This window comes from Mastigoproctus giganteus, chromosome 10, assembly GCF_048544385.1.
Source record: "Mastigoproctus giganteus isolate SK-2022 chromosome 10, ASM4854438v1, whole genome shotgun sequence".
Lineage (NCBI taxonomy): Eukaryota > Metazoa > Arthropoda > Arachnida > Uropygi > Thelyphonidae > Mastigoproctus > Mastigoproctus giganteus.
The window spans coordinates 93,104,042-93,128,378 of record NC_143584.1 but is presented as its reverse complement, the minus strand read 5'-3'; the positions used below and the strand labels follow the sequence as shown (position 1 = coordinate 93,128,378).

At 35.7% G+C, this 24,337-nt stretch overlaps 1 protein-coding gene across 1 annotated transcript in view; it reads right to left on the bottom strand.

Moving 5' to 3' along the window:
* Positions 1–24,337, bottom strand: part of E(bx) (nucleosome-remodeling factor subunit NURF301 E(bx)) — a 693,176-nt gene that overhangs the window by 394,619 nt on the left and 274,220 nt on the right. Inside the window, exon 12 of the mRNA XM_090382976.1 lies at positions 14,904–15,042. Within this exon, the coding sequence (XP_090239102.1) occupies positions 14,904–15,042 (139 nt within the window). The remainder of the gene's footprint in view (positions 1–14,903; positions 15,043–24,337) is intronic.

Sequence of the window (24,337 nt, the reverse complement as noted above, 5' to 3'; positions counted from 1 at the left end):
CAAAGGTTGGCAGGGTTGTCAAGGACACTACTGACACTATGCTGCTGCAACAGGATCTGGAAAGGTTGAGCAGATGGGCTGAGAGGTGGCAAATGAAGTTTAACATTGACAAATGTAAAGTACTACACATGGGAAACAGCAACCCCAGAGCAACGTATCAACTCTGTGGTACTACACTGACAGTGGTAGAGAATGAAAGGGACTTGGGGGTGGTTGTGCAGGCAGATATGAAGTTCTCTGAGCAGTGCAGATGGGCTGCAAGAGTAGCTCACGGAGTATTGTCAATGATATACAGGAATTTTTCCAGCAGGGATAAGGAGGCGATTATTCCATTGTATAAGGCGATGGTCAGGCCACACCTAGAGTACTGTATACAGGTCTGGAGGCCTCATTTCAAGAAGGATGTAGAGCTGCTGGAACGAGTACAGAGAAGGGCAACAAGATTAGTGAATGGAACAAAGGGGTGCTCTTACGAAGAAAGGCAGTTTTGCAAATTACAGTGTCTGGAGACTAGGCACCAGCGAGGTGATCTGATAGAGGTGTATAAAGCCTTGAATGGTTTAAGCATGCTCAATTGCTAATGGGATTCTTCCTCTAGCTCAGAAAAATCACCTGAGAGGGCATAAATTCAAATTGAGGAAAGACAGATGTAGGATAGACGTGCGGAAATTTGCCTTTAGCCAGCGGGTGGTTGGTTGGTGGAACAGACTTCCATCCCTTGTGGTGGAGGTTGACAGCCTAAATAAGTTTAAGGCTCAGCTGGACAGGTATTTTGAATGAACAGAGGGGTGAAGTGGAAGTGGTTTTTTTTTTTTTTTTGGCTGATGCTGCATAAGCTTGCTTTCTTGCATCAAATGCCTCTACTAATGCTAATGTAACCTGGTGAGTGTATGCACGGATGGTGCACCTTCTACGAGAGGAAAGCGAGAAGGACTCGTTTCATTGTTAAAAAAAAAAAGGCCAATTTAGAAAAGTTAATTTCGTTCCACTGTAGTTTACACCAACAAAACCTTTGTGCTAAATCCTCCACATTGAGCAATACTTTGGACAAAATTATTGCAATTGTTAACTTTATTCGAGTAAATGCTTTAAGACTGCCAATTTCGAAGCATGCTTATATTGGATGATGAGACATATAATGTCGACTTGCCATATTATTGTAAAGCTGGTTATCAAAAGGACAAATTTTAGTAAAAGTTTTGGCTTTGCGAGAACAAATTTAAAAATTTTACGAGGAACAACAAGATTGTGATGTATTAGATGAAGAATGTTGTAGAAATGCTGCGTTTTTATATGATATTATGGAAAAGCAAAATGAATTAAATGTTTATTTGCAGGGGAAAAAAAAGGACATATATATGACGTGGCAAAAAATTCAGGTATTTCGAAAAAAATTAATTTTTTACAAAACTCTTTTCTCTAAATCAGAAATATCTGGGGAACATTTCCCTCATTTAAAAAATATGTTAAAGGAGCAGAAATATGTTGTATATGACACTTTCAAAGACTACATAACTGTACTGGACATGCCAACTGAAGAATACAATGATAGATTTTCTGATTTCGTAGAACATACTTTAGAAATTAGATAGTATGAATCAGAGCTGTAATACTCAATATGTTCTACGTTGATAATAATATTAGTAAATTAATAAGAGGAGTTTACCTCAATATAGTACGTGGAACACTTCCGTATGATACCCTCCAGAAATTAAAACGGAAAAAACGAAAAAATCGACAACTTACCGGTACATTAAAGTAAAAATATAAATAATTAAAGTAAAATATAAATAATTAAATAATCAATTTAACACAATTCAAAATCAAAATCAATTCAAAACAATTAAAATTCAAATTAACGCAATTAAAAGAATCTAACGAAAATATTCAAAACGATTTTCCTTCCTGAAGCTGACAATGCTTTTCGACCGACTGTCGTGATCACAGGAATGAAAATTACCGAATCAGGCTAAACCTGCAACTTAAATAGTGATTATGTGTCTTCGCGCATGCAGGTCCACGCATCGGAGATCAAATATGGCCGCCGAACATTAACAGAATTCTCGTGTAATTTAATTTCAACGGTTTCTGCAATTAATAGTCGCGTATAATTACGTTGAACGTTAAGTATTTTGGCCTCGTTAAATAAAAAAGTATGTTTTTCGTTAATGGCATGAAAGGCTAATTCTGACGCTGCTGAACGAGAAGCACGAACTGAGGCTTCGTGTTGATTTACACGGATATTAAGAGAAAACCGCGTCGAACCCTGATAAGACGAGTCGCAATCACCGCAAGAAATGTTGTATACTAGATCATTAATTTGTGTTGCGAACGCCGAAAGAACCGAGCGATTGTTCAGTATAGTGTGTAACTTCCATATAGGCCTAGCTATAATTTTAAATTCGGTATCTTTAAAGAATCTGTTAAGCTGTTTGTGCCACTGTTCAACATATGGGACAGAAATAAAGTATTTTTTGATATTACTATTGTTGATTGGTGCAGTATTTTGTATCCTATCCTTAGCTTGTACCCTAATTCGATTTATTGTGTTAATGGGATAACCCCTGTTCAAGAATCTGCTAGTTAATATTTGTATTTTTGAGTCTAAAGCAGAATCCGTCGTTGAATATTTATAGGCATTTAGAAATTGATTAAAGATAATCGATCTTTTGTAGGTGAACGGGTGGTAGCTATTATAATGTAGAAGCATACCGGTGTTTGTGGGTTTTCGATAGATGCTAAATTGTATTTTGTTCGAGTCCCGGGTAAGCGTGAAATTTAGAAAGTTTAATGACTTAGTATCCGTATCTTCCCTTTCCAATGTAAATTTGAGTCTAGAATGAATATTATTAAACGATAATAACTAGAACATCGTCTAAATACCTCCCATAGTATGTGATACGGGGACGAAAAGGTGTCAAATGTATCTGCTCAATCGTTGAGAGATAGATCTCTGACATTAAGCCACTCAGGCTCAAACCCATTGGTAATCCAAAAATTTGTTTGTACACCTTGTCTCGAAAGGTGATGTAGTTAGCCTCAACTAATAGTTTAATTAAGTGAAAAATCTCCTTTATAGGCAGCTTCGTATAATTAATCGGTGTCGAGTTTTTATTTAACATATCCCAAATAATATCTAATGTGTATTCAACGTTTACATTCGTATATAATGATGTAACATCTAATGAGAATAAATTGTCATTGTCGCCGAGTCTACAGTCTTTAAGATTATTAAATAATGTATCGTAATTCTTAATCCCAAATTGTATAACCTGTCTAAAAGGTTTTATAATGTTATATACATGTGTGGCTAAGGCTGAAAATGCCGAGTTCCTGTAGGAAACAATAGGTCGAATCGGAAATCCAGGCTTGTGTAATTTTACCTGACCAAAAAGTGCAGGAATATTGTATGTTCTGGACTTCAATTCCTTCAACTGAACCATAGTAATGTAGTCGTTTTTTCGATATGTGGTTAACGTTTTATTGTATTGATTTACCAAATTGGTAAACAGTGTCGGGTCCACTTCACAATAAGTGGAGCTATCAGATACAACTGAATCTAACTTATTAATATAATCATGTTTATCTAGTATTACCACTGTATCACCTTTATCTGCCCTCTGTATAATAATGTCCTTATTTTCTCGAAGTTCTCGTAAAGCTGAACTGTCATGTGTATTCAATTTAGGAAGTCGCGTTTCTTTTATGTTATTCACTACTTGGTTAACTTGCTGAATAAATACATCTTTTTGTGGAACACTACGAAGTCCAAATTCAATATCAATTACGCATTGTTTTTTTGGCAGCTTTCGAGGTGGTAAATTATAATTTAATCCTTTGGATAAAAGTGAAATCTGGTCCTGCGATAGTGTACACGAGGAAAGATTTGTAACCTGTTGATATGTCGGTTCGTTGGATACTGGGTGAGGGGGTGTTCGTGAACTAGCCGACATATTCTGTGGTAGTGCGTTATGTGTCTGTGGGGGGGATGTCACCCAACTCGTGTGAACTTGGTCGCAAGCTCCCGACAATGTGTTAGAATTCGCATGAACGTGTCTTGAACTATTCGATAATGTTTGCAACTTATTAACGTGTCTGTTTTTTATTTCTGAGGCTTGTGCTTCCCGTCGCAAATCTATGGAGGTCTTCAATACAGACCAATCGTTCGGATGTAGATAATTTTTTAATTTATCGCGAAGCTTCCTAACCTGGGAAAGGTATTTTTGTTTATCCGAATATCGAGATTTTAAGGCAAGCTTAACAATATTACGTGATGTCGCCAGTGATAGTTGTTTTATGCCTGAAATTTTTTGATTTAAATTCACCCTGGCAAACTTCGGAACGATGTTGTTTTGAAGGCAATATTTTAGGAAAGAAATATGGTAACTTTGGGCCGAGTACCTTAGTGTAGATTTAATGTAATTTTGTACCAAGCCATTCAAAAAATCTCCCATAATTGTGTGTATCGATTGTATACTATTTTTTATTTAACGAGGCCAAAATACTTAACGTTCAACGTAATTATACGCGACTATTAATTGCAGAAACCGTTGAAATTAAATTACACGAGAATTCTGTTAATGTTCGGCGGCCATATTTGATCTCCGATGCGTGGACCTTTACGCGCATGCGCGAAGACACATAATCACTATTTAAGTTGCAGGTTTAGCCTGATTCGGTAATTTTCATTCCTGTGATCACGACAGTCGGTCGAAAAGCATTGTCAGCTTCAGGAAGGAAAATCGTTTTGAATATTTTCGTTAGATTCTTTTAATTGCGTTAATTTGAATTTTAATTGTTTTGAATTGATTTTGATTTGTGTTAAATTGATTATTTAATTATTTATATTTTACTTTAATTATTTATATTTTTACTTTAATGTACCGGTAAGTTGTCGATTTTTTCGTTTTTTCCGTTTTAATTTCTGGAGGGTATCATACGGAAGTGTTCCACGTACTATATTGAGGTAAACTCCTCTTATTAATTTACTAATACTTTAGAAATGAAATTGGCGTATGAGCCACATTTAGTTGATATCCTGATGGCACCCATGGAACTACAGATGGAATTAATTGAATTAGGAGAAGATAACATGATAAAGACTTTTTTTGATACAAAAAAAGATCCTATTGAAATATGGAAAAATGCAGTTGAATACCCACGTTTAAGTCAACATGGTCATTGACTGCTGTCTTGCTTTGCAACTACGTATTGTTGCGAATCAACTTTTTCATACCTTACACAAATTAAAAGTAATTTAAGGACTCATATCTGATATTCATTTAGAAGACCAACTCAAGTTGCGCACAACTAAGATGGAGCCTAATATCCAGTTGTTATCTAATAAAAAACAAACCCAAAAATCTCATTAGTTAATTATCAAAAAAGATGTTTCGGCTGAAACCAATGCATTCTGATGAGTTTAGCTCATTAAAAATGTGCGATCGAAGTGGTTTCAGCCAAGACATCTTTTTTGGTAAACAACTCAACCACCAAAGCATCAAATCTTCAACTCATTAGTTAACTCATATTAAATTATTTTTTACAATAGTACAGTTTTTCTAATTATTCTTGTATAATACACAGAGAGAATGTTAAATAATTGCTATAAATTTTCATTTGAATAACAATTCAGAAAATAATTTATTATCTTTATAATTATATTTTTTAAAATTTTGTGTTCATATAAAATGTAGGTGGATGTATTATGATGAGAATATTGTAAATATGTATGCTTTATTGAAATTTATTTGCCTTTTCTATAGTTATATGTAATAAAATTTAACACTGATAATTAAGTATGTTTCACAAGTAGTGGTTCGAAGGATCGGCGCGGCCTTTCCACTATTTCCGAAAATGAATATGGCCTTTTATTCAAAAAAGGTTGCCCACCCCTGTGCTAGGCCTATATTTGAGCCTTAAGCTATATTTTTATTTATATTGCTTTGGCTTATGGTTTTAGTAGTTACTATTCAACATTGCCAATAAATTTTCATGTTGTAAATAACATTAATTAAAATCAATTTACAACCTTTTTCGGCTTAAGCCAGTTATTTAACAGAAATTTATTATGTTCACCTCATGAGTTTTAAACTTTATGAAAAGGAAAGAAAGAAATTAATTTCAAGAAAGGTAAACTAAGCTTAAGTAACTTTTTTTTTAAAGAAAGGTTGGCTAAAATGTCATTTTTCGTTTTAAATGGGGGGGGGGGGGAACTACTCTTGCACATACCATACCTCATTAGCATCTTGTATAGTAGAAATCTGTGATGACTTTTGGCCTACTGGGATAAGGTAAAAAAAAAAAAAAAACGAGTAGGAAATTTAAAAAAGGAAAAACTGAATTTTCCTTGACCTACAACTACTGATTTGCATTAGAATTGATATCCTTTGTGGGGAGGGGGGGGGGAACCACACAAAAAGAGTAGGTTAATAAGTTTGCCAAAAGAAACAGATCCACAGAAAAATATTCCCTACTCAAAAGAGCACTGACAATTATTGTTGGATTATTATATCTACAACTTACTGATCATGCTGACATACCATGAGCTGCAGATATAATAATTTTTATGCAGGGATTCCCCCCGAGACCTGAAAATTATTTCAAGGGTTCCTCCAGAGTTAAAAGATTGAGAAAGGCTGGTCTGTAGCAATCAAAATAACTGGAATAAAGTCTATCACAAAAGAAAACTTAAAATTTTAAACAAATAAACCTCAGTGTGTAGATTATTATTTTGTGAATGGTCTTCAATATGGGGATTTTTATGAATAGTATCTGTTTCTGCTGATGCCTCAGCAGTGTTTATGAATTTTCTGTTGTCACCTGAATGGTTAACCTGACAGGAATCTCTATTCGTTTTTGAGAGGTAATCTGCAATGTTGTTCCTTCCTTCTGGGTATGCAGGTCATCCTTAAGTCACGCTCCTGTAGTTCTTAAGGCATTAAAATTATCACGTTTATGTCCTCCTTCATGTTCAAAATAAAGGAGATGTGTGGACAGAGTTGATGATTATTGAATAGCCGGCCAAACAATACCTTAGCTGACAAACTAATACCAAGTTCTGGTATTAGTTTGTCAGCAGTTTGAACTTTTTTCAATGCTTGAGTAACTTAACTTTGCTTGATGTAGCTTTCTATTCAAGTATTTCACTGACATTAATTGATTTTCCACCTCCTGTTGCACAACTAATACAGTTGCATAGCCTGAGGCAAAAGATATGTAGTATTGCTGACCAATACATGGATTAATTTGGATGATAGCTCTCTAATAGTATTCTATTCAAGTATGCCACTGTCTTTAACCAATTTTTCACCACTTGTTGCACAACTACTGCAGTGGCCTCACTGTATATTCTATGCCATCATAGAATATAGCAAGGATAAATCATGAAAGGTGGTACTGTAAGTTTTTCTTTCAGTGTTTGGAAGGACTTTTGTTCCTCTTTCCTAAAAAACTCATCAAGCCTGAGCAGTTTGGTACAAAATGATCATAGCAGTTCACAGATCCCCAAGAAATCTTGTGCTTGTTTGATGTTTACTGGTAGTTTATCCTGAAGCATGGACTCAATGTATGTTATTTTCTAAATTATTAATACCCTTTTCATCGTCTAATGACCTAAATATACTATCTCTTTTAGAAACTGACAATCCTTTATCCCCTATAACAGACAACATACTTGAAAATTTTGCCACTGTAAAAAAGGTAGAGAACTTTTTATCTTGGTGGAATAAGAGGATTTAGTAGTACTCTGAGTTCAAATCTAGCTTGAAAAATGCTGAAATTATATTACAATGAAGGTATCCAATGAAGGCACAAGTCCCAGAAAACTTATATAGATTCATCAAGACCTATTTCCAGGACCAGCGAGTTGTCGTGTCCACTGTCCACTGCAGTGTCTTCAGGGGATGCCCTCATGGGTCAGTCCTGGGGCCTCTACTCTGGAATCTAGTGTTGGATGATTTCTTGAACACCACACTCAACAATGTACAGACCCAGGCCTATGCAGATGACCTGATCATGCTCTTTTCTGCCAATAACAGAGCCCAACTGGAAGCGACTGCCAACCAGGCCATCTCTACCCTTCAAGCTTGGGTAGAGCATAACAACCTAAAGATCACCCCAGAGAAAACCAATTCGATTCTACTAAAAGGTACCCTTGATCTGAGAAGACCACCCCAAATCAAGGTCAATGGTGTTATAGTCAAACTAAACACAGAGCTTAAATACCTAGGTTTGATCTTAGACAAAAACCTTTCCTTCACCCCTCATCTAGACCAACTCAGGATTAAGATCAGGAAGTATGCTGCCCAAGTCTCAAGAGTTGCCCGGAAGGATTGGGACTTGAAGAAGAGAACACTCTCCCTCTTCTATAAGGCAGTTTTCATCCCAGTTATTGCCTATGCCTCTGGAGTCTGGTACAAGAAGGCCAATACAGTTGTAAACAGATCGTGCCTAGCGCTCTCTTTTCCTTCTGTCCTCGCGTGCCTGTTGCACTGTCAGCACCCATGCACTCCAGGTCCTTGCTGGATCTCTTCCACTGGACCTGGAGATTGTTTGTCATGGGTTGCTCTACCAATTAGCCAAAGGAAGAGCAGTTATCTGCGCTGGTTTCACCACTGATGCAGCAAATAATAGAAACAATGAAAAGAAGAGACTTAATGAACATCTAACAGACACCTGGCAAGAAAGATGGCAGACCTCAACTAAAGGCGCTGTCACCAAAATATTCCTCCCACATGTCAGGGCCTCCTATCCCCCCCCATACCTGGCTGGTTTTCACTGGGACCCTATGCTACCCACCTCCTCACTGGACATGGCACCTTCCAGAAAAAACTATGACTTCGGAATTTCAGACTCACCCAGCTGCCACTGTGGAGAGGATAAGATATGGGAGCACCTCGCCCACAGCTGTGAAATCTACGAGGACTTCAGGAGGATCCTAATAACGAAACTATGCTTCAACTACCAAAACCAAGAACACTTCACCTTACAGAATGAAGAAACTTACTGAGCCCTGACTCAATTTGCAATGGACCTATTTACCAGGCAGAAAGCGCTACCACCACCACCACCATAGTATCCGAATCAATAGGTCAAAACAACCATGGCTGTCAAACTGTTGCTGTGCATCGCTGAGCCATAGATGCTAATGCCTTGGACCAACAAACCATCCAGATTACAGAACCCAATTTGATCCCTCATATCTCGAGTAGTCACCCGGTCTCCCCACTTGGTTGGGACAATACTAGCAGTGCAATAAAAGACAGGGTCCTCACATACCTTGACAAGTTCCTCGTCATTGACTCCTGGACCAACTTCTCCCCACTGGATGTGACACATCTCATCAAGAAGAGACCTAACATTGGTACCTGGACTTGACCATCCTATCTTGGATTCCTGGTTTTGACCTCCCCACTATTTGTTATCATGGACTACTGGACCAGCTCAGTCTGGATGTGACATAGACTCACCAAATGGAGTCCCAATGACGACACCTGGACTAGACCTTCCCAAACAAGACCCATCCACCATAGCAGAACTCATGCTGCTGGATTTCCACTAAGTTGTCGGCTCCTACTGCCTGGCCGTGCTAGCCATACCTACCCTGCACTTGTGGAGTCTCTCTCTCTCTCTCTCTCTCTCTCTCTCTCTCTCTCTCTCTCTCTCTCTCTCTCTCTCTCTCTCTCTCTGGGGTGGTTTTCTGTACAGGAACACTGCCAGCAGGGACAAGGAGTTGATTATTCTATATGTGGTCTGGAAGCTTCATTTTAAGGATCTGGTTATCTTGGAACATATCTTTTATAGCATTAAGTCGCAGTTTGTAGTAATGAGTCACAATTTCTTCCGACTTCTAAGAGATTTTCAGCAACTTGGGAAGGATCAATGTCTGTGATTTTCTGTTTGTATTATCATTTAGGCATATAACTGCTTTAAGAAAGATAGTACAGTAGACTTTGCACATCTTCCGAAATCTTGCATTAAAGATTTGTTTATTCAACACTGTTGTTCAGTTAGCTGTCAATGACATTTCCAAAACTGCACCAGAAAGAGAAGATCTGAATTCAGTTATTTTTTCCACCTGGTTGAATATTCTGTGACACTCAGCAATGATATGTGAAATTAAAATGCCAAGAATGACTTGAGATAACTTGTAATCTCAAGTCATTCTTGGCATTTTAATTTCATATTTCCATGTGCACTTTCAGTTCTCTGGTTAAGAACCCTGTACATCAATTCTTTCTTCTTTCATAAGTGTCTGGCAGGTCTTCACGTCGAAACTAACAAAACTGATCTGCAAAATACCCACTTATTTACCTTCACTGATATTGAGAAATACCAGAAACTTTTTTTTTTTTGTTTCTGCTGAATTGATTTATTTCGATTTGGTTCAAAAATCTTATTCTCCAAAATGCATTACTAGATGAAGAATTGGCTCTTCAAATATAATCAAGTTAAATAATATTTAACTTAATACTAATGATTACCAGCTGGGTAAATGACTATGAATTCTGTTTGGAGCTACCAGGAATTTGACTACTGAAAGGAAATGCATTTTGATCTTAGGAATTCACAGAAAGTCAGCAAGCCACTAGCACATTACTGAATTTATTCATAAAGTAGGGATCCCAGATTTTAAAAACAAAAAACTGGGACACCGTGAAATGCAGGTCTATCTAAATGTTAGGGACAATGTTTTTGAGTGCAATACTTTTGATAGACTTTTTTAAAGAAGTGTACACGCATGAAGTAAATATACATATAATGAAATAACTACTCTAAAAAAGGAATGAGACAATTCACATATGAAAAATTAAGAAAGAGAATATTAAATATAAACAAAAAAAAAAAATCAGACAACCACTAATGTTTTTTATTAATCCCTTCCTCATCCTTCACAGTTACAGTTTCTATAATCACTAATTTGTACAACTTCTTCTCTCCCTCCTTATGATTGACTGGTTGCTATATATGTGTTCTCGCTTTCATCACTTCTGACATTTATTCGAAGAATGGACTTTTTCTAAAAGCTTTAGATCTTTGGATATAACATCAAACTCTAAACATGGTACGTCCTTATAATGGGTTTTAATAATCAAAACTGATTTAACTATGTCCAGCTGAAGATAGTTTTTCTTATCAGTCTGTAATGAATTCATCAAAGAGAAAATATGTTCTACTGAGGAATTTGATCTTGGTAGAGTAAGACAAAAACCCACAAGTAACTTGATTTCGTTACAGTGTATTTGTTCCTTCTGAAAATGAGCAAATACTTCTTTCCATCTATCTGCAATCTTACAATTAGTATTATTCCATTTTGTCATTTTATTCTCCGTTGAATAAAATTTGACATTACTATAGTCATCAAAGAGACTTTCTTCATTTATACTGAGGTTAAATAAGATAATTTTTATTTCCTTGGCACATTCTTTGAAATTTTCCCAACAAAAGGATTTCCTCAGTGAAATCCACTAAATGAAGGAACAGTCTATTTTTGAATGTACTGAAGTGCAGTATTATAAAAAGTTGCAGCATTTTTTTAGAAAGATTCTTCAGTCTTCACACCTTCCTTATGAAGACTTAAGTTCAGTTTTCACATCACTGTGTAAGAACATTTCATTTCGTCACATTATAAGCTTTGTGATAAGGAAATCTATTTCCTTCTTAACATCAAAACATGTCGCCTCTTCACATTCAATTTGCTGAATAGCATTAGAAAATATCTTTATCTGACTTCTCAGAAATCGAAGAAATACAAAAGATTTCCTGTTGTTAAAAAATTCATATAAAATATTTGAACATTTATCCTGACTCAAGAAATAACTCTGTAGTCCATCATAAAATTCAATAAAACGATCCAGAGCTTGTTCCAGTGACAACCATTGTGTTTTGCTATCCCTAGAACAGTTGTATACTCAATTTCCACAAAATCACAAAAAGATCTCAAATTTTCTACTCTGACTGTGAAATGGTGATAATACTAAAAAATTTCCACAGAATCGCCTGAATTTGTCTATAACACTGTCTATGAATTTGTTTATAAAACTAGGATTGTGTTTGATAGTATGATAAACAAACATATTCTCTTTTGCAGCTAGGTCTCTTTCTTCATCACCCAAAGTTTTCTTGCCTAAATGACATTAATGATTGAGTGGAGGTAATATAACAACCACAATTTGTACATTATTATGAATAATGTGTGCTGCACAGCCTACACCTATTATTTTTTTGTTTAACTTTTCTTTAATTTTCGTAAAAACATTGTTTTTTTCTTTCCTTTTTTTTAATTCACCAAAGTTCGTATTGGTATTATCTGCTGAAATACCTATTATTTTATGTTTATTAGCAACTTTTAAATGTAGTCACAATAAGATTGGAGGTTTCACCAGCGAGACTGCAAAATTCTAATATTTCTGTTGCAATGCCTTTATCCGGAATAAAATACCTCACAATATAATCAGTACAATCTTTAGACCAGTGTGGTTAGAAACACCTACAGCTAAGCAGCAATACTTTGTATTCTTTAGGTCTTCCAAGTATTTCATTTCCTGCATGTGGTGATAATACATTCACAGCAAATAGCCCTACATTTTTTTTAAGCAGAGGTAAATTTTTTTGTTTGTAAATGTTTTTAAAAGAGCTGAAATAGAGTCCATTGACTGGAAACTATGATTGTGTTTGATAGTATGATAAACAAACGTATTCTCTTTTCCAGCTAGGTCTCTTTCTTCATCGCCCAAAGTTTTCTTGCCTAAATGACATTAATGATTGAGTGGAGAATTTTGCAGGCACAGCAGCCGTATGTTTTTTGTACTGACACAATCAAATATATCTGCCATTCCTCCATGATCAACACTAAACACAGCACAGCACAAGGAACACTCCACTTTTGAGGAATCACCACTAACACTATTTTCTTTTATAAATGCTAATTGCTTCTTTAAACTGTTAGTAAACATGCATTTTCTCGTCAGCATTTTAAAAAATATATATATTTTTTAAATATAAAATTATTTATATATTCCAAATATAAAAATGAAACGTTAAAAGTAGAACACTAAGAAATCGACATGAACACTGTAGTGCGGACAACGCAGACTGAAACAATGATTAACTGTAAATCAAATCATTAAAGGTATTTTGCAATGAAGTAGCATAATGATGATATATCTTGGTACTGGTCATTCTATGTTGCCACTATAAGGTTAACTGCGGGCATGGACTACTTTGTTTTGAGATACTTGTATATTAGAGCTTTACTCAATATTGCTAGGTGTCAGGTGAAAATATTCAAGAAACAAGGTCGTTTTGAAAAAAAACTGGGACATTTGACGTCCCAGGTCAACTTTGTTGGGACACCGGGACGGAGATCCGGAAAATCCATAAATCTGGGAATTTCCTGAGAAAACCAGGACATATGGGATCCCTATTCATAAAGTAATACAGTTTATGCAATGAGTGTATTAAATATTTGAAGTTATGATACTTTATTGGATCGTATTAGGATACAAATTATCTCACTGGTACGTGTGTCTAAGTGATCAAACATAAGAGCGCAGAAGCATACATGTTTGAATGAATGCGGTTCAAGCCTACATGACCACTAAATATGGAATGTTTAATTGTAAGCCCCTTTTACACTTTTTTTTTTCTGTTTATTTATTTACCATATGTATAAAACAGCTTAGTAAAGTTTTACCACAAACTTGTTTTGGCATTCAGAGCATATTGTCTCTGTACCTGTCTCTCACTTGGTAAGGAAGGTGGCTTTTACTAATTTATTGATGGCGTTGTATTTCTAGAAATCAGTATTATCAGTACCATAAGTCTGGAGATGAAAAGTGTAATTTATTTTCTTTGAAAAGAAATCTTTAATTATACTACTTTTTTAATAAGGTTTTAATGTTTTTTTTTTTATTATTAATCTTTGTTGCTTTCTAAATTGAGAGAGGGATCATCCCTGTGTCACAACATATGCAAACTATTTTTAGATGTTTATTATGTCCATATTCTTTAACAAAATTAAGAAAAAATTCACAGAATTTTTTAAAAATTCTAATTTTACCACATTTTCGTTAATTTTCGCAAAAATAAAAAGATGGAGAAAAATAGTTCTTATGAAATAAGACCGAGAAATTATGGTACCCACTCTAGCATGATGGTGAGGTGGCAAACGGAATAAAATGAGTCAAAAAAATGAGTTCCCATTTTAAATCTGAAGAGTTGGCAGCTATGCAATAAACAACATCTGGGTAGCTAATTCTGAAACTGTGCTAATTTATCGAAAATAAAGTTACTTCATTAAGAATAAAATGAGCTTATGACTTCTGTTTTGTCATGTTTTAAGCCAGAGATGAATTCTGCCTTAATTTTGGTGAGCAGACCAGACCAGCCATTCAGTCACCTGTGATGCTTAATGAATGTGGAAACATGAGTAGTTTTATTTATAAATAAGCTGTATTTAGGTAGACTGACTTCATTTTTTTCCCTAGGCTTGAGTCTGTGAAAAAGTAGTATATCTAGGTAGAAAACACAGTCCTGCCTAGCATATTTTGTAATCACTACTAAAATGGAAATAGCAATGGCCAAAGACAGAAAACAACAAAGATAGGTAGGTGGATGGGTGGCTAGACATCTATCAATTTTAATATATATATATATATACAGATATGATTTCTTATCCAATCTTGGAACAAGAAGGACATAGTCTGTGCACACAAAACTGTATTACTCACTGCATGATGTCTGCTTCTTGCATTTACTAATTACTTCTATGAGTATCTTATGTGAATAAAGGTTTATTATAGAGTCATTTAAATAAATTAAATAATCTGAATTTTGTAACTAACAGACCAGAACCTTAATACCTTTAAACCAAAAAAGGAAAATACCCAGTCATCACTTACTTGTCACCAAACTGTTTAACTTCCCATAATTCTAAGTCTTCTTCTGGTATCCAAATTTCAGCAACTGTTGGTCCTTTACTTTGAGGAGATTCTGGCCTTCGTCTTTCACGAAGACCACTACGTTGAGGAGGAACTTTATCTGCAAAAGCTAAATATCATGAATACTCCTTACATGAGGGAAAGATGAATATAAATGGCATATAAATTTATCAACTAATTAACAAAACAAATTTTAATTTTTGCTGTATAGAAAAATGTTATAAATGAAAACACTAAAAACAGCTTTCTTGATAAAAGATTTCTGTTTCAAAATAAAATAAAGGCAACTGCACATAAGCTTAATCTTTTGGAGAAGTTTTATAGAATATGATACATTGAGACCTATTTACCCTTATTTGAAATTTGCTTTCATTTGTCCTTACTAATGATACTTTGTTATATTTTTGAACTACACTGCATTGGATTTGAAAGAAATATTCTGGAAAGCACATAAAGAAAACAAAGACTGTTGAGATGACCTTGTCCCCTCTGTAGATGGCCCTTTTAAATTTTGTGAAGTATATAACAGAAAAGAGAATAACATTTTTATATACAGTAATAATAAATCTTTTGGGCCTGCATATACAGCAGCAGAACACTGCAGGGGTCATGTGGATCAGGACTTGAAACTTCTAATAGTTGTCAGATGTCACATAATCTTTCTGCATACACAGCTGCAAAATCTCCCAAACTCCACTGTTGTGAATGTTAATCAAAGATGGAAGACTATAGATGATAGTTAAAAAAAAAAAAAAAAAAACCACAATACTGTTCAATGAACTAAAGAGTTCTTTTACACATCACTGCAGAACATTATGAAACAGGAACATCAGTCAGTATGTCAACCATTCATAGACTGAGTTGCTCTGCAATTCTGTGAATGTCAACCTCTGATTGAATACCAAGGCAGCTACATCTGTGACCATGATATTGTGGTCACAAATGCAGTTGGTATTCTTTGGTGAAAATCTCACTAAAGTTTTGTTTTGGTGGACCTGTTTTTGGTGCATCGATTACCCAGAGGGTGTTTCCTGTCAGGGCATATATACCATCAAGTCTAGAGGAGGCAGACTGACAGTACTGTCTGTTTCAGCTAGTTCAAATTTTATCCATTAGTGGTAGTGCTTGAAACCATGAAGTCTGTGGTTTCAGGCAATAATGCTTACTTGCATGTTTTTAACAATTATATGCTACCTAGATTGTGGCAGAACTACAAAAATGGGCCATATCAGTATCAGCCAACAATACCTCATGTCATACTGGACTAATTTGTGGCTAGTTAACATCTATCAGAAGCTGGTAAAAAGTATATCCAAGAGGGTTGAGGCTATAATACAGACCAAAGATGTACCTATGTATGAGATTTTTGAATTAAAAGTCCTTTTTGTTGCAACTAATAACCAACATTACAAGTAATGTTTCCCTGTTTAAAACTAAACTTTATTCATGAAGCACCCTAATAATCCAACTAAACTGTATGGCTCTGGTGGCATGCTTGGACTCCTGCATGCAAATGGAAAACCAGCAAATTTATGTCCCACATTTGGTTGCATACTACTTATACTAACAACATGAAATGGCAAAATTACATTGCCGTGCACAGGAATAACTAATACTGATAATCTATGACAGATGTAGGGAGTACTGAATAATTAGAATAATTTCTTTGTATTAAAACTAAAATTTTTTATGCATATCATAGCAAGATCCAATATTCCTTAAAATTTTGAAAATACAACTCTTAAATGGTTTTCACAGGCTGACCACTAGATAATCCAATGGACCAAATCAAAACATAATTTTCTAAGAGGCATGTGCATCAGCAAATATAACATTGCTGCTTCTACACTACCAGGTAGAGACTTGAGGAAGCATGAGTAGTGTGTATACAGGAGGCATTATTGAGGACACATTATGTCAAGGAAATGCTCAAGTATATACTTCTTGTCTATACCATATCCAAAAATTTCATTTCATACATGTCCCTCCCCTCAACTTTTACTTTACATATTGAATCCATCATGAATAGTCAAATGAACAGAACAAACTTATCTGCCAAAAAATCTAAACTTCCTTATTCATTTCATAAACATGTAGTCTTAGTTCCGATCTCAATGATACTGCTTATCACCTACAGTCTACCAAACTACATTTCTCTTTTCTGAAAGGATCTCAATCATCACTTCAACTACTTATATCAGCTGCTATAATTATTTGTTTTATAATTCCTTTTGATCGAAAGGCGGTACTTGTGAATATGTCAGCTGATATTCCTTGCAAAGCCTTCCTAATTTGGAATCTCCTATTTTCATAGCTGTCTACTTTTGACTTTCAAAAGGCTAGAGATTGCGCATTTGTAAACAGGAGGGAAAATAGGTGGTTTTAGGGACAAAAGAGGCAGATTTTTGCAGAGTTTGCTTCCCAAAAGATAGAATTAATATAAAAAAAAAAAAAAAAAAGGTTTTTTTTTTTTTTTTTTAAAAGTCCACACTGCACTAAAAATTAAATTTAACTGGCAATACACATTTTATTTTAAAATACAGGCAAAAATGTTTTACCAGTACAGTTATCTTTTACACATTAGTTAACCTAACATTTTATTAGAGATTAATTCTATTAGAGATTGATTAATTTTGATTGCTTCAAGAAAGATACTGTTGCAGACTTCGCCCTCTTCAGAAATGTTGAGTAAGTTTTGTTCATAATAGCGGCCCCATTGTCTACAACCGACTCTCAACAGCATTTCTAAGCTTCATCAGAAAGAGAAATTCAGTTTTTGTTTTCTAAATTGGCTGAATATTCTGTTACTCATTGTTATGAGCAATTTTAAAATGGCAAAAATGACTTAGGATAATCTATTTTTAATACCTCTTTGTGTGCTTGCCAGAAATGAAAAGGACCATCATACATCAATTCTTTCTTTATTCATAACAGCATTTGGTAGATGATTTGCATTTGGCAGCATCACTTCTGGCGATTTGCAGAAGTGATGCTGCAAAACATCTACTGCATAATCTATTCCATTCTTTAGTGATACCAAGAAATACTGGAAATTTGTCCATAAAAAATTTCAAATTTAAAAATGATGCACTGCCAACTGATGATATTTGTAATAGCTCAGCATTTATAAGAACATATTTTTACATGGGAACTTGGGTACATGCTGCAGTAACAACAGTCCTCCTCTTCTTGTTTTAGACTCTCCGTGAGCTTGGCAGTACAAAATATGACTAAGTCAAAACCATCTTCTGGTTTAGTCCACATATTAATCAATTTCCAAAATGGAAGATTTAAAAAAAAGTTAGCAAAATAAATTTGCACATAACATTCTTCAACATAGCTAAGCATAATGGCCTTGGTACATGGATGTGAAGTACACTGACTGAAGGACTATTTTTAAATTTTCAAATGTCAGCATAATGTTTAAAAGACAATCAAATTGTTTTATTCAAGCCAGAATAAACCTTATAAGGATAACATGCCTAGAATTACCAGCTTGCTTGTCCAGTTTAGGATTGTCAGATGTCACATAATAATTGTTTTTACTAGAAGTTTGCAATTCAGAAGTTATTTTTCTTGAGCTCATCAATTTGTCGTTTTTCAAAGAACTTTTGGATCATGAACTGGATTTGAATATGAGTCAGTGGCACTCACTAGTGATCATTTGTATTTTAACTCTTTATAACCTCTTCTTTAAACAGATATTCAAAGGTTGTCACCATTCCACCAGTCTAATTACACACACACTAAAAAATCTTTTTTACTTCACTGGCATGCATCAGTTGAAATTGTTTCAATTCATCTTTCCTTTTAGTACTTCTTTCTAGATAGGAGTAAATGTGTACATCCACTTTCAGAGGTATAGAGATCTCTTTTCAGCACACAAATTAATATGACAAGGGCAGCGAAGACTACCTGTTCTCAATCTCCTCTTTTAATACCCTTGATACTCCATTTTTAGGACCATCATAGCACATTATGAACACTAAATGCTTTGTCATTTGGCAGACATTTTTTCTTGAAAGGATCCCATGATTTTTTTTTTTTTTTAGGTTGCTCAGAAGAAGGTACCCAATGTTTTAGCTGTAGAGTTCCCAAACAATGCTAACACCGAAAACAAGCTGTTGTTTGGTTTTTATCAGCATTAGCAACTAAGGCCATATTGCTCCGGGAATATGCGGTGGTCATTCCCTGACCTTTCTGCATCCTCCTGTATTTGGTGGTGACGGGCTCGAACCCCGGTCTAATCAAGAAGCGTGTGCTACGCACTGCTGCTCCTTCCCACCTAGCTACGGAGGCGCCTATCCGAAAACAAGCTGCTTTTGATTTGACAGTTTTATTATTATTAGAAAATGTCAGCACAACTTGGAACACTTTGATTACTGCCATCAATAACAATCGAAAATGGCCCGTTTTTTTTTTTTTTTTTTTTCCAGAGCCACAACTACCGTTTCTTTTCTCTCCAGTTTCCCTAACAATGGCTATTGTTTTTGTTCTTCCACACCAGTTTTCCCCCACCTCCTATTTTGCTTTCATGAAACATATTTCTGAACAACATTCCTGAATGATCAGCACAAACCCAGAGGAAGATGCATATAAACAATCAGTACTTATGACATCATAGTCAAAAAATGCAACATCTGTTTTTTTCATTTCTTCCTATGCATTGCATGCTGTCATTAATGCTTATCAGTTTGCAAATATGGTACACAAGGGAAACACATCACGATTTTTGAAAGCTGCTAAATAGAACTTTCTTCAGTGATTAAAAATTATTGTTTTTTTATAACTTCAGTTAAAATTAGTAGTCATTGTTGTTACTTGGCCTTTCAAGATGCTTAAAAAACCAAAGTCAACTTCTGATGCTATTATGTTGTCTCAATATCAGAACGTTCGATTCCACTGTCATTGTTATAGTATTGATATAGGTGCTAATTGTAAGTTTTTTATTTAGTTTTGTAGTAGTGTAATCGGTATCAGAAGTGCTTTTAGGCCTATAAACTATAAATTTGGGGCAATACAAACAAATAATGTAACTTTATCACATAGTACATAATATAATCTAAAATACCATAGCTTTACTGCCATCAAATAAATAGGATTAATGTGGTGTTATAGTTATAATAATATTGCTAAATTCTGAGGAAGATAAATAAAACAATGAAAATAAATTTCATGAATTTGAAGTACTTCATAAGTTATCAAATGCAGACATTGCAAAAACATGGTGTCACTCAGATACAATGTTGAATTTGAATAAGGAGAGTACAATGTATACAGGAAGGACAGAAGGAGGGCGGCAGGGTAATGACACTGACAGAATCCATACTGCTGATCATTAATCAGACGGAAGGTTTCTAGGTAGTTAAGAGTTCACGGTTAATTGATTTCTCCATTACTTTAGAAAGAGTAGACGTAATTGCAATGGGATGATAATTGGATGGGAGGGACTTGTCACCCTTTTTAGGAACTGGCTGGATATGAGCAAATTTCCAAGCAGAAGGAAAAACACCTTTGGAATAAGAAAGAAAAAAAAAGGCGGCAAAGAACAGGAGTAAGTTCAGGAACACAGGTTTTGAGAACAAATGGAGAAATACCATCAGGACCTGGAGCTTTCTTAGCATCAAGATTCGTCAAAATCCTTCTGATATCCTTTTGATGGAAGATCATGGGAGGCATTTAATGGAGTGTGTCGAAAATGGTGGGAGGTGTTTTACCAAGATCATTAATACATGAGTTGGAAGAAAAATGGGATGCTAACAGATCAGCTTTATTCTTGGCTGAAGTCACAACACAACCATCTGGTTTTGACAGAGGTGGGAGCAAAGATGGGCAAAAGTTGCGGACAATAGCTTTGACAAGAGACCAGAATGCTCAGCTACCATTAGGGCAAAAAGCAAGTTTCCTACTCTTAGCCTGTTCAAAATCTAGTTTTGCTAAAACTAGCTTTTGAACAGAAACTGCTTTACAATTGTTGAGAGCTTTGGTGTAGGCAGAAAATGAAACTGAACAATTAGAAACAAGCCAATTATGATATGCAACATTCTTCTCTTGAACATCCTTAGCACATTTATTGGAAAACCAATGTTTAGAAAAAAGACGAGTTTTTAAAGTGGAGTGTGGAATAAAGGATTCCATTCCTACAAGAATAATTTTACTGACACAACCTGAGCAAACGTTGACATCAAAAGTTTTGAAAGAGGAATGCGACCAAGGAAAAGAAGAAAAGAAATCTCGTAAGTCATCCCATGTTGCATTCTTGTAATGCCGAACAACGAGGTTAGGAGTAGCTTTGAGATAAAGGCTCACTCACTTTGCCCATGTATTTAGAAGGATTATTTGTGAGAAAAGATAAGAGTATTGGCTGTATGGTTAGGATTGTCCAGTACTCCTGTAGGTAAATTAACAATCTGTGCAAGGTCATTAACTGCAAAAGCCTCAGCATCACGACCAGCTGGGTCGGTGTGACTAGAAAACGGAAGCCACCTGGAGTCATGAACATTACCTCACTGTTAGGAAACTGGAAAAAATCAAGTTGCAAAGAGCTCCAAGTGATTAGTGAATTTGGGAGAATGGTAGAGACAAGAGATGAATTTGACACACTGAGGTAGAGAGATTTTAAATCAAAGAAGATCGAAGAGAGGAGGTTCCAAATTACCAACTCCCTAACAGGGATATCGGAACGGACATATGCACAAGTACCACCTTTGGGGCGAAAGGAATCATACAGCGAATAATTTGGGCAACCGAGATGAGCAGTAGTTGAATCAACCGATAACTGAGATTCTGTCAGGAAAAGTACATGGGGTTTGGCTGATTGAAAGTAGAAATGGACATCTTTGAGATTAGAATTGAGACCAGGTATATTTGTGAAATGAACTAGGAAGTGTTTGGGAGGTTTAGATCTTTTCGCAGATAAGCTTACTCTATTAGTTTGACAATTCATGGTGTATTCAATAGTAAGAAAAAGTGGGGGTGGGGCATGCTGTATGAAGTAATGAAATTTTTGGATATGGTGTACACATGGTAAGAATATACCCAGATCCTTGAAATAATGTGGCTTCGACAATGCTCCCCACATACACACTACTCGGACTCCCTCCAGTCACGATCTGGCAGAGTTTATTCTTGGCAATGGCTGGTGTATAATCTTAGCAAGATTATACACCAGCTGTACCCCAGAGTAATGTATCAACTACACTGACAATGGTAGAGAATGAAAAGGATCTGGGGGTAATTGTGCAGGCAGATATGAAGTTTTCTGAGCAGTGCAGACGGTCTGCAAGAGTAGCTCATGGTGTCTTGTCAATGATATACAGGAATTTTTTTAGCAGGGATAAGGAGGTGATTATCCCCTTGTATAATGCAATGGTCAGGCCACACCTTGAGTACTGTATACAGGTCTGGAGGCCTCATTTTAACAAGGATGTGGAGCTGTTGGAACGAGTACAGAGAAGGGCAACAAGATTAGTGAATTGGAACAAAGGGTTGCTCTTACAAAGAAAGGCTTAAGTTTTGCAAATTACAGTGTCTGGAAAGTAGGCACCTGTGAGGTGATCTGATTGAGGTGTATAAACCTTGAATGGTTTGAGCATGCTCAATGCTGATGGGATTCTTCCTCTTGCTCAGAATAATCTCCTGAGAGGGCATAAATTCAAATTGAGGAAAGATGGTTGTAGGATAGATGTGCGGAAGTTTGCCTTTTGCCAGCGGGTGGTTGACTGCTTGAACAAACCTCCATCTGTCGTAGGAGTTGACAGCTTAAATAGATTCAAGGCAGAACTAGACAAACATTTGGAGCGAGTGGATCAGCGAAAAGAGAAGGGTGCGTTTTTTGGATGATCCTATATAAGTTTGCTTTCTTGCATCATGTGCCTTTGCTAATGCTAAGTTATTTTGGCTATCAACTTCCACAACAAAAGATGGAAGTCTGTTCCACCAATCAACTACTCGCTGGCTAAAGGCAAATTTCTGCACATCTATTCTACAACTGTCTTTCCAATTTGAATCTATCCCCCTCAGGTTCTTAATCTGAGTAAGAGGAATGACAAATGAGCATATGTTTTTTTCGGAGAAGTGAGTGATCCACGCCTTCAAGTAAATTTCTCCGTCTATGTTTACATGGTCACAAGTGGCTGAATATCTGTGTGATTCCGACATTTTGCATAGTATTCAAAGAACTAGTGACAGTAGCAACGTGGGGGTGGGGGGGGATTGAGGCAACTAAGATATTACATAAACTTTACAAAGACGAAATGTTGGCAGATTCTGAAAATTTGTCAAGGCTTTCACTGTGCAGTAAATGTTCTGAAATATAATGGCATGCAGGCAACAATTAAAAAAAAAAAAAAAAAAACCCTGTATGCATTATATCACCAATCTCCAAAAGCCGGCTCGAATTAAGAATGATTGATAAAGAACTTTATGTGGAAACTATAAAGATAGGTCGTGCGTTCGGGCCAAGAGGGGCAGCCTATAGCTTGCAGATGGCAATTGCCGGTTGGAGGAATTATCCTGCTTTGTGCAAACATTTTGAATCAGAAGTTAAATATTCGGGATTATTAAACTGACTTTTAATCTACAATTTCTCAACAAATTTCTTTAGCACTATTGATCGACATCCTGCAGGAGCTCTCTTACCTTTCAGAAGCTGTACAGAAAATCATTATGGTAAAAGAAATCAATTAATTATTCAAACTATCAATGCTATTACTAATTTGAAAAATTCTGAAGGAAATTATGAAGCTAAAATTGGGAGCATGTTGAAGTGGAAAGAATTTGAAGGAATCAAAATTGAAAGTAAGAACACATTTACACAAAATTATCCTGTGACAAGTTACTAAATGCTTTGTTTTATCCTTAAAGGATAAGTTATTAATGCAACACAGTGATTTTTAATTAAATAAAGAAAATAATGATACCATTGAAGACGAGGAATTGAAAGAAATTTGAAAGAAATATTAGCATTAGTTGAAGCATGTGATGCAAGAAAGCAAGCTCATAATACAGCATCAGCCAAAAAAAAAAAAAAAAACACCCCTCTCATTTCGTCCATCTGGTCACTCCAAATGTTTGTCTAAGTTCAGCCTTAAATTTATTTAAGCTATCAACTTCCATAACAACAGATGGAAGTCTGTTCCACAAATCAACTACATGCTGACTAAAGGCAAACTTCTGCACATCTATTCTAAAACTGTCTTTCCTCAATTTGAATCTATGCTCCCTCAGGTTCATAGTCTGAGCAAGCGGAAGTATCCCGTCAGCACTGGGCCTGCTCAAACCATTCAAGGCCTTATACACCTCAATCAGATCACCTTGCAAGTGCCTAGTCTCCAGATGCTGCAACTTGCAGAACTTAAGCCTTTCTTCGTAAGTGGACCCCTTTGTTCCTCTCA